Source organism: Phoenix dactylifera, chromosome 5 (genome assembly GCF_051530095.1).
Source record: "Phoenix dactylifera cultivar Ajwa chromosome 5, Ajwa_hap1_PhDact_Kaust_v1.1, whole genome shotgun sequence".
Taxonomy (NCBI): Eukaryota; Viridiplantae; Streptophyta; class Magnoliopsida; order Arecales; family Arecaceae; genus Phoenix; species Phoenix dactylifera.
The window spans coordinates 8,485,402-8,497,319 of record NC_143194.1 but is presented as its reverse complement, the minus strand read 5'-3'; the positions used below and the strand labels follow the sequence as shown (position 1 = coordinate 8,497,319).

The window sequence follows — 11,918 nt, the reverse complement described above, 5'->3', positions numbered from 1 at the left end:
AAAGTTCGGAACCCCATCCCACAACACAGCCCCCCGGCGGGAAGGTCTGTGCGTGGCCGGGGCCCTCCTTCTAGCGCCATCTGTTGCGGGATTTTCACCCCGGCAATAGCCCGCACCCGGCCGAGCAGGGAAAGCGGCTGCATCCCTCCCGAGGTATTGTCCGCTCTGGGCCCCGCGGGTGCGGAGCTCGCACGGGGTGCGCACCCATCTGCAGGCGCGGAGCTCGTACAGGGGGCTTGGGCATCCCTCGCGGTTTTGTCCCACAAAAGCGCCCTCGTAAGAAAAGGTTTTAGGCCTCCTCATTATAAGGCACAGACCTTTCCGCTGATTAGCCGATGTGGGACTAAAGTTCGGAACCCCATCCCGCAACACCACCATAGCCTTGCAAGAATCTAATCTGACCCCTTCTCCTCCCTGCCCTTCCATTTCCTTCCAAGAATCCTAGTTCTTCAAGATTTTGTTCTAAGGCTTATAGTAAAGTTAAGCAGCCCTGAATATTTTGTTAAAAATTTCATCCATATCTAAATTTTGAAATAATAGTGAGGGTAATTTTGTTATTTTAGATGATTTTTTAATAGCATTAGGAGGCAGGTGGGGCTCGGGACTACTTTCATCAATAATAAATTTTAAGGAGCTAATTGGAAATTTTTTAAACAAGGGGAGGACAAGTGGAGCTTGGATAAACTTGAAAGGGTCAAGAGGTAATTTTTCCAAAAGTATAACCATGTGAAGACTTTCATTATTATCAAAATGCCCATATCTCACTCGATTAAAACACCTACAATCCTACTCCTTACAGTCTCACGAATTTTATGTGGAAAGGTAAAGAAAACAAAGAAGATGATTTTGCTAATACATGGAACTCTCTCTTGGTGTGCATGCACGAGTTGAAGGGAGGAAAGATATGACTTGCATAAGAACATAGGCGAAAGTGCAAAATTATTAAAAGACCTTTTTTCAATATAAAATTACTTATAAATGCTCTCTCATATCTCTTTGAGTTTAGTTGAAAAATATTGACAATCTAAATTATCATAAAAGAATCCCCCCTATGTTAAATTCCCTATCCTGCACAGGAAAGTGGAAAATTATTAAAAGACCTTTTTTTAATATAAAATTACTTATAAATGCTCTCTCATATCTCTTTGAGTTCAGTTGAAAAATCTTGACAATCTAAATTATCGTAAAAGAATCCCCCCATGCTAAATTCCCTATCTTAAAAGCGCAGGATTCCTTGCCATGCTTTCTCATCCAAAACGCCTATCAAGTACTCAATCTACAAGTTTTAAAGTTATCTAAATATCTTCAATAAACTATTTATATGAAAGAAAAGTTGAAAAAAGGAATTTGCTAATACATGGAACCATTCCTGTTAATGTCTTTTGATGTGCTCGAGCGAGGGATAGAATTATTGAGCTATTCATACTAACCTATTGTTCATTACCTATTTTAGTTAGCATGTCTTCTCTTTATGATAGATGTGCCACCATCTTTATTAGCTCTAAGAGAAACAATGATCATTGGAGCAATTCAAGATTTTCATGAGTTATATCCAAACCTAATATATTCACTTTTTACATAGAATTCAATTGGTTTGGATAGACCCAATTTTTTAGAACTATTTTTCATTGAGTGCGATTGGGTCCAAATTGGTTAGGTCCAATTCGTTAAGATACTTCTACTTGAACTAACTTTGAATATAAAAATTTGATCCAAATTCAACTTATTAATTTTGAGCTGGGATAAGTTGAATAACTTCTTTGGTCAAGTTTACATTGCAACAACTGCAATACAATGATATCATACAATTCTAATCTTATACATATACATACATACATATATCTATATATATATATATATATATATATATATATATATATATATATATATATACATATATACATACATACATATATATATATATATTAAAATAAAGGCTATGTATTGGTAGGATCCTCTGTTCACCATCCTTACATACCATGCATTCGCCATCTATCCAGAAATTTAATTCCATACGGAACCTATTCAAAGGCCTAACGAGGCACGTAATTATTCGAAAAAGAAGAATACTAATCCGGGACATAGGGATGATGATGAGAGATGGGGTGGTCTTTCAAGCCAAACATGTATTTAGAGAAGCCAATGAGGCGGCTGACTCGGTGGCTGTCTATGCGGCTTACCACTCAGGATACACTTTTTAGTCAAAAAAGGAGGAGCTGTCATAGGCACTCCGTAAGTTAGTGTTTTTTGGCTTTATTGAATGTATTCGTATACATATTGTATGAAGAACTCGCTTCAAAAAAAAAAAAAAAAAAAAAACAGCAGCAGCAGCAGCAGCAGCAGCATGAGGAGGAAAACACATGGCTCACGATGCTGTTGCCATATGAAATCAAAGCTATATGCGGGTTCACATGGAAAAGAAAGTGGGGCCCATGCCTTGATGATAGCAATAACAGCATTGCCGCATGAACCTTTCTATTCCGGTTCCTCCAACATGCTATTCATGGAATCAATGCTATTTGTGAGCTCACACGGAAAAGAAAGTGGGGCTTGTGCCTTTATGATAGCCATAATAGCCCAACGCCGTTGCCAACTTTAGAATTTAATGCTGCTCCGTTTTTGGGATTTGACAGGATTCGATTTGGAGCTCAAATAATGGGAAAATACAAGCATATTTAATTTCACATAAAAATTTTTCTTTAGTGGAGCAAAGCCCCAACCCAATCTCCTTCTGTCCCTCCTCTTCTCTTTCTTGTTCGTCTCCTCCGGCCACCTCAAATAGGAGGGATTATTATTATATGGGAGAGGAGGAGGATGAAAGATGAGCGGCAATAGAGAGGGTAGGGGTAATAGGGCGGAGGTTGGAACAATTGTGATGATATCGAGAAAGCTGGTGCATAATATGAAGCAATAATCGTCGAATCAGTACCGATCGACCATCAGACCAGTCTAGTACTGAACCGAACTAACAAAAAAAGTGCACGGCGAGCAGTGCGCGCGCGAGGCGCGCATAGCATGCAGTGCACGAGCGGAGTGCGCGTAGCGTGAATGCCACAGTCACACTGTGGCATTTAATGCTACAACCCCGCACGCGTGGCGCGCACTGCATGCACAGCTTGAACCGGACTCAGTGCCGGGCACCGAATCATGCCTGAATCGGACGGAACCAATCTAGTTCCGTCCGGTATGCCTCTAATACCAGTCGGTTCCGATCGATTTAGGTTTGTTCTGGCCCGATACCACGTAGTTCCGGTCTCATAAAGCCAAAACTGTTTTATAATGTCGAACCAGACCTGTTAAGGTCGGTACCGGTTTAGTACGAGCTGAACCGATCGGTACGAGCCGATTCAGCATTCCTTAGTATGAAAGAGATTATAAATTGCTCAGATTTGGAGACTATCTTTTATTCAAGAAGCGCAACATGGACCCCAAAAAGGCCATCCCCTAACTCCTCTCTAAGGTCTCGGTTCCTCATGTACCCTGTCTCTCTCTTCTAATAGGAAAGAGATAATGGGTAGAATAATCCTCCATGTTTGGCTCGCTTCCTTCTTCGATCTAACAAAAAAAAAAAATCCAATTTTATTTTTGTAGATACTCCTTACTAGGGTGGTTGAAATAATCGCATTCTCCTCGACTTCTACATCCTCTCATCCCAGAAAACAGAAAAGAAAACCATGTTCTTTTAACAAATTAAGCAAGCTTTCCATCTTCTATAGATTCCGAAGTGGCCAATACGAGCTCCAATTTGATACAAATTTAATCTTTTTCTTTCTTAGTAGTTTAAGATTTGTATACAGATATTTCTATCTCTGATTCCTTTTTTCATGAAAAACAAGATATTTATCAATGTGCTTATCGATTTGAATCCCATTGTCGAATCATTAGAAATGGAAGTGGAAGCTATCATAAGAGTTCCTCTGGTTGACCACCATGTGGCATATTGATTGGGCATGATAATGGAGTTACATCCTTCCAAGAAGGCATCAAGGATACATCTGTTAGGGCCTCATACGAAAAAAATATATTTTCTACATATTTAAAAATTATCCTTCAGATACATTAGACTACCAAATCGTAAAGACCTTATTAACAAAAAATTAATAATACTTCAATATCAATATTAATAAAAATCAATAATATTCTAATATATTAATTGAAACTAATAACATTTTAAAAAAATGGTAAAATTAATAATATTAATAAAACTAATAATACTAATAGTATTTAATAAAATAATGTATTTTAATAAAAGTAATAACATTTTTTTACTAATGATATTCTTAAAAAATAATAAGATTTAACAATATATTAATATATTAACAAATTATATTTTATTAAAATAAAATGTTTAGTAATAAAATAAATATTTTATATATTCATAAAAACATATGACTTTCTAAATGACTACATAATACATAAAAAATAATATTTTAGTAATGGTGTATTTTCGAAATTCAAAAAAAAGGTATGCAAAGTACTGCTTTTGTATTTCTAAGAAAACATACACAGATTAATTTTATCTTTTCACCCATTCTTATTTTGATTATAATTTTTCTTTTTTACATTTTTTATGTTGATATTTATATTCACTATAACTAGTATTTTGAAATGCACCATCAAAGACTCAAACCCAGTACCACTTGTTGTTAAGCGATAAGTCAACCACATAAACGTACGTCCAAGTACCTACTACCATTTTAAACCACTGACCAATGGCTACCAATTATATGAGTCCCAAAGAAGAAAAATCCTAGAAAAAGAGGATGATTTGCAATTGTCGTGGCGTGAAAGTTTCCTGAACCAGACTACATATGTGAGCTCTTCTTCATAAATATACTTTCCAACTTATTTGCATGGGAGTTTCTTCGATGATACATTTAGCAACAAGGCAATGTTGAACCTTCATAGAGGCATTTGCATATTGGTTAAATACCACATGTTCGAAGCAATACTTCATTTTACTATTAAAAGTAATTTCGCGCAAAACATAAGGCTTTACTCGAGAGGTTTTTCTTCTCCATACGTAGCAAATTTTAGTATGATATAATGGGAGACTAAATTCTACAATGACCATACTGTTATAAATATTATCTTAAACCTTCCTTCTCAAAAAAAATATATTATCTTAGATCTTGCATGAGAAAACAATTTATCAAACCCGGACTTATAACCATTGAGATTTTGAGCCTAATTTCCAGATTCCCATCGGGATCAAATATTGTATCTCGGAAAGTTGAACAAGCTAAAAATAGTTGCTTCAAAAAGTTTATCAATGAAATATCCAATACATGCTATAAAAATTAAATCATAAATATCAAGCACTTAATGATTAAAATATGTAATAATTGACTAAAAATATGAAAAGATATACTTTACTTAAAGTCAATGATAACTACCAGAATATGTAATAACATGCCATTTTTATTTTTCTGCTCCAATTTTTTTTAAAAGAAATCATACATTTCTTCAGTAAAAAGAGCTTGAATAACTTTATTTTTTTTTGGAGAAATCATCATTTTCTATCAGAAATACTATATCATCTACAACCCCATAATTCTTCAATTTTAGGAACGCTATGTCATTTACAACACCACGGCATATGTCGGATGCTTGAAGGCTCCACTTATGTGTGTATATATGTGTGTGTGTGTGTGTGTGTGTGTGTGTGTATTATAATAACTTGGGTAACTATATGGGTTTTGGTCAAGTGCATGTTGGGTGGGTCTAATAAATCTCAAATCCAAATTTAATTCGAAAGTTGCAGTAAGTTTGAGTTTACGTTCTTGTCCAACTCATTCATTCAGGTTGAATCGAGTTGTGGTCGGTCTAGTTAGATACTGGGTTAGAGCATAGCTTATTTTAAAACATTAGAAAAATTATAGAGATATCTCTCAACTTAGAACATATCTTAGGGATACCCTCTCGATTTTAAAAGTTTCCAATAAATCCTTCAAATTTCCAAGCTATTCCAAACTAGTCCTTTCGTTTATCTCCGGGTACCGCATGACCATTATATGGTACCATAAAGTTATTGTAGGATGAAAATACCCTTAATATTTATTATTTGGGGTGGAGTCCTAGCTCAAAAGGAGGAGCTTGATAATAAGAATGTCTCGATCGACGATAGGATCATCGAAATATCAATGGGTGGATCATCTATTTCTTATGATTTGGTTGTCGTGACTATGGGGCTATCAATCCTCTCAGCATTTAAGCCAAAATTCAATAAGAAAGAAACACTCTAGGATCAAAAAAACAAGAACAAAAAGCAGAGAACGAAATAAAGGGTAAGAAAATGGACCTCACAAAGCTGGAGATCCCTCTCGGCCGAGTTGAGGTAGTGGCCTGATTGATACACTCGATCTCGTCGTGGATAGCGGTGAGCTCCTACTTGAGGGTGGCATGGGTGGTAGCGAGGTATTGCTTGTCATTGACAAGGCCCTGGATCTCTTGGAGTTGACTAGCGAGGTACTCCTTGATGATGGTAGGGTGAGTAGGGAGAGGCTGAGGAGATCTGTGGCCGAAAGGAGGGGGCTTTCGAAAGTCGTTTAGGAGGGTGAGGTGCATCAAGCTAGGTCGCGGCTAAAGGGGCAGTGTCGAAGTGTTATGGATCGGTAGTAGCGGGCCCTTCATCGCAGGGGGCGGCATCTAACTCCTTCTCGACATTGCCGATGAAAAACTCTCGGGGGACAAGAGGGAAGGGTTTGGTAGGAACATAGGAGAAGAGAGGAGGTTGCAATGTCCATGAGGTTTCTCCTCCTTTGGCGGTATCCTTTTAACCCCTTGGCCAAGTTTCATACTTCATTATAAAAGAATGAGAATGGATTTCTTTGTGAGATGAGAGTTATCGAAGGGATTTCCTATAATGATAAATCGACAACAACTCTTTCCATGAATCCCTAGAGGACTCTATCTTTAGTTGGTGCTCTCGTACCTTGCATCTAATTTATTCTATTGCTAAGAGCTGAACTTTAGAATCAAAATGATAGGTTTGAGTGACATAGAAGAACGAAAGAGAGTACGCTAGCACGATGAGAACAGAATTCATCCCCCCACTTTTTTTTTTTTTTTTCTCTCAAGAAATAATCAACGACAAAGAGGGGTGTGCAAGAATAGAGCGACAACCGACATCAAATGAGGGTTCAGATTGTCTGTAATCGTTGGATATTCGAAGGAACGATCAGAATTAGGGGTAGCCAAAAAAAATATTCAAATAGGCTAAAAAAATGTGTGTGAGAGAGGATATTTTTATCATTTGAAATGGTAGGCTCATACTGTCCCAATCTAAAATATTTTGGAAATTTGAAGGATCATTTAAAATTTACTAAAGCCTAGAGATACCCCAAGTTAAGACTTAAGGGCTCCTTCTATCATTTTTCCTAAAAAGTTTCGTTTCTCAAAAATTTAGATCTTTTACTATCCTTATGCCGCGTGGATTAAATAATAGTGAGAAATAATCTCGAGGGCAAGGTTTCCATGAGGGTGGTTCTATATACACCCCCCCCTATTGCTCAGGACACCCCCCAAAAATTAAAAAAAAATTAAATACTCTCTACACCCCCCATTTGCTAAGGACACCCCTAAAAAATTAAAAATTCCTAAATTACCCCCCACCCTCCCCACCCCCTCACCTAAATTGCTCTCTACACCCCCCAAACCCCCCCCCCACCCCGCTCTTCCCCTCCAAAACACCTCGCCAACGCCCAAAACCCCCCCGTTCCCCCTTCTCCCTCTCGTCGCCGGCATTCTCCCGATCTCCGACCACCTCGCCGGCTTCTCCCGAAATTTTTTTTTTTCACGGTTCGTGCTCCGATCGGCACTGGATCGCCGAACAAAAGGCTTCTGTTCGGCTGAACAGTGCCGGACAGAAGCCTTCTGTTCGGCACTGTGCAGCCGAACAGATCTGTTCGGTTGAGGGTTGCCGAACAGAAGGCTTCTGTTCGGCACTGTTCAGCCGAACGAAAGCCTTTTGTTCGGCGATCCAGTGCCGAACGGAGCACGAACCGTGAAAAAAAAAAATTTCGAAACAAGGTGGAACACGTACCTTTGCGGCCGATTCTTCGTCCCAAATCACTAGTTGCTTGTCCATGCTTCGAATGGGGCTTAAATCTCCTTCAAAGATCGCCTAAACGATGTAAATAGATCGAGGGGTTTAAGGGGGGTTTGAGGGGTGTTTTTTTTTTTCTTTTAAAAACGAAACGGAGGAGGAGGAAGGGGGTGTATGAGAAAATTTCAAGGGCAATATGGTAATTACACTAAAGGTTAATTTGGGTATTTTTTTTTGGTTTTTGGGGGGTGTCCTTAGCAATAGGGGGGGTGTATATAGAACCACCCTTTCCATGAAGGGTAGTTCTAAATACACCCCCCCTATTGCTCAGGACACCCCCCCAAAAATTAAAAAAAAAATACCCAAACTAACCTTTAGTGTAATTACCATATTGCCCTTGAAATTTTCTCAGTACACCCTCCTTCCTCCTCCTCCGTTTCGTGCTCCGTTCGGCACTGGATCGCCGAACAAAATGCTTCTGTTCGGCTGAACGGTGCCGAACAGAAGGCTTCTGTTCGGCGATCCAGTGCCGAACAGAAGGCTTCTGTTCGGCAACCCTCAACCGAACAGAATCCTTCTGTTCGGCGGAGGGGAGGGGAGGAGGGGTAGGAGGGTGGGGAGGAGGCGGCGGAGGGGGGAGGGGTAGGAGGGGTAGTTGGAGGAGGGGGAGGTGGAGGAGGAGGAGGAGGAGGGGGAGGTGGAGGAGAAGGGGGAGGAGGGGTAGGAGGAGGAGGAGGAATGGGAGCAGGGAGGAATAGGGGGTGGAGGAGGAGGCAAAGAAGGGGGAGAAGGCGGAGGGGGATGCAGAGTAAGAGGGGATGGGGATGGGGGGCGGAGGTAGAGGGGTGGAGGAGTAGGAGGAGGGAGGAGGGAGGAGGAGGAGGAGGGTGAATAGGCGGAGGAGGAGGGGAGAGGGATGAGGGGGAGGCAGAGGTGGGCGGGAAGAGGGGGAGGGGGAGGAGGAGGATGAGGAGGGGGGAGGAGGAGGAGGCAGAGGCGGGGCGGAGAAGGAGGGGAGAGGGATGAGGGGGAGGCAGAGGTGGGCGGGAAGAGGGGGAGGGGGAGGAGGAGGATGAGGAGGGGGGAGGAGGAGGAGGCAGAGGCGGGGCGGAGGAGGAGGGGAGAGGGATGAGGGGGAGGCAGAGGTGGGCGGGAAGAGGGGGAGGGGGAGGAGGAGGATGAGGAGGGGGGAGGAGGAGGAGGCAGAGGCGGGGGGTGGGGAGGTGGGGGGTGGGGAGGGTGGGGGTAATTTAGGAATTTTTAATTTTTTAGGGGTGTCCTTAGCAAATGGGGTGGTGTAGAGAGTATTTAATTTTTTTTTAATTTTTGGGGGGTGTCCTGAGCAATAGGGGGGGTGTATTTAGAACTACCCTTCCATGAAGGTTCTCCGATTCTCCCCAACTTAACTATTTCCCCTGATTACCCCCCGAGGCCACACTCTTTTTATCTCCCTGCCATCCTTGTCCTCTCCTTGCTTATATCATTTCCGCCGTCTGGTTTGGGGTTTGCAGTCGATCCCACGGGAACCACTTCAGGGTTCAGCCATTAAAGGAGATTTCTTGTTTCCTTTCCCTTGGATTCTCGATCCCACGAGGATTCTACGGTGTCCAAAAGATAGCAATCTTTCTCTCAAGATCGGCTATTTCTAGGGTGAGGGTCTTGGATTCGGGGGCAGAGACAACCATGAGGGTCCACCCAGCTCCCAAGAAGCGGAACATCACCTTCCGGTACGACGTCAGCACCGCCCTCTCGGCAGCGGAGGCGGTGGAGCTCGGCCACCAGAAGAAGCTCCGCCGCCTGCCCCACATCTTCAGCAAGGTCCTCGAGCTCCCTCTCGCCGCCGACGCCGACGTCGCCGTCCACGAGGGCCCCGACGGCTTCCGCTTCGTCGCCGCCGCCGACGCCGACGGGGGCCTATCCGGCGGAGCCGTCCGGGCCCACGCGGTCAGGATCTACCCCGGCGTGATGAAGGTCGTGGTCCGGGCCGGCGCCGCCGGCGTGGACGACTGGGACCTGGACGGCCTTGAGCTCAACCGGTGGAGGTTCCGGCTCCCACCGTGCACCAGGCCCGCGCTGGCCGCCGCCGATTACATCGATGGAGAGCTCGTGGTGACCATTCCGAAGGGCGAGGGCTCCGATGAGTCTGATGATGATGATGAGGAGGAGGAGGATGGTGGAGAGGCGGAGCTTTGGCGTCGAGAGGAGAAAGGGGATCTCAGAGGCAATGGAGGCATCGGCCGGCTTGTGGTTGTACAGTAATAAGCTTTATTGCTCCACTTTATAGATAAAGATGGTTCTTTTGAATCATGGATGAACTGTTTGTTATGTGGTTTTCAATTCAATTGAAAAATCTTTGATGTAATTGTATATGGTTCTGGTTGTGTTTACTTTGCAATTAGCTTGTCAAGTTCATCCTTCTATCTTCTTGACCAATTTTCTCTTTGTCAATGAAGTGGAGATTTCTTGATTCCCATCTGCATCACAGTAGGTGACCTTGATCATCAAATTGAATCATCTATCTTCTGCCTGTGTGTATTGACTTTGGGTTTATTTAGAGAATTTTGTGTGTGGTTTGGTTCATTTTCATGTCCATCTAAAATTCCTCCATCTTCTTGATTATTTTGTTGGTTTATACGTCTTATCCTATAAATTACTTGAGAAAAAAGAGTCTTTTCCTATATGTTCAGTTCCTACTCTTGATCAATTGACGTTGACTTGATTAAAACCTAATATTTATCTTTTGTTGGAACTCCAATGAAATTTTTTTGAAGACTTGCAAGTCTTTTCCGTTGGAGAAGTGAGGATCCTTCACTTTTGTTGCATGGTTGGGAGCACTTGAGAGCTATTCTCCAGATGCCATTGGCCTTGCTGTCGATAACGAGCGCTAATTGGGTCTTCCATGCTAGGGTTTTCTTCCTGATCTCCGGTGATTTATTAATGTTTATGCAGTGTTATCTTTTGAGTTCAATCTTGTTTGAATGAGTTTCTTTGTCTACTTCAGGTTTTCAAGTTAGTTGGCAAGTATGTGCTTATGCCCTATGCTAGAATTCAAGCATTAAGCCCCCTCCAAAGGGAATTCAGTTAACAAAATGGAGCAAATATAATGTTGTTGCTATAAAGGGTGGTGGTTGATCTTTTTTCACTAGGCTTAATTGCTCACTCTCATTATAGCAGTTGCTTGTGTTTCTCTATATTTTAGAGACCTTAACATTCACTTTCATGCACTTGGCTTATAATGTTATTGCAATATATAATCTATGTTGATCATCACCTATCCCATTTTTCTTACTGTCTATATTGTGGAACACTTTTGTATTTTTCCACTATTAAATTTAATTCCATGAGAGTTAACATGTCTACTCAATCTGATGCAGCTCTTTGGTTTAGTCAGATGTTTAACTGATTAAGTGAATAAGCGAATTTGTAACAGTGCTGAGCATTGTCTGCTGAGAAAGAAATTCTGTCTTCTTAATTGATTTGACTTTTGACATTTTCTGTTACTTCCAATGCTTTCTTTCACAGTATGGTCAAGCTAGATTTATTTTCCATTTTTCTGCTTTCCAGAATTAAAATTCCATAGCAATATTTCAGTATTGCAGTAAGTCTTCTTCTTGCTATATATTACTCCTGAAAATATTAGGGTCATTACAATCTCGAAAATAATTGGACTGTCTAATGAGATAAAAGTTGCATGGTGCATACTACTGCAGGAAATATTTGCAACCAAGGTGTTCCTTATATTTTATTCATGTTTCTTGCCTATTTGTGCTTTTGTTTATCTTTATTCTGTTCATTTCACTTTTCCCCTTTTTGTAAATGTGGTGCTTGTCTAAGAAGCGTGAGCAAGTTGATCATCTGAGTTGGATGATAA

At 41.4% G+C, this 11,918-nt stretch overlaps 1 protein-coding gene across 1 annotated transcript; it reads left to right on the top strand.

The window, feature by feature from the left end:
• Window positions 1–9,444: 9,444 nt before the first annotated feature.
• On the top strand, window positions 9,445–10,526 carry LOC103716967 (uncharacterized). Its single transcript, XM_008805188.6, has one exon. The coding sequence runs from the start codon at window positions 9,731–9,733 to the stop codon at window positions 10,304–10,306; it is 576 nt and encodes a 191-aa protein (XP_008803410.3). The 5' UTR covers window positions 9,445–9,730; the 3' UTR covers window positions 10,307–10,526.
• Window positions 10,527–11,918: the final 1,392 nt, after the last annotated feature.

Excerpts from the sequence above, each read along its gene's own strand:
- LOC103716967 (XM_008805188.6), top strand. The coding sequence starts at position 9,731 with ATGAGGGTCCACCCAGCTCCCAAGAAGCGGAACATCACCTTCCGGTAC.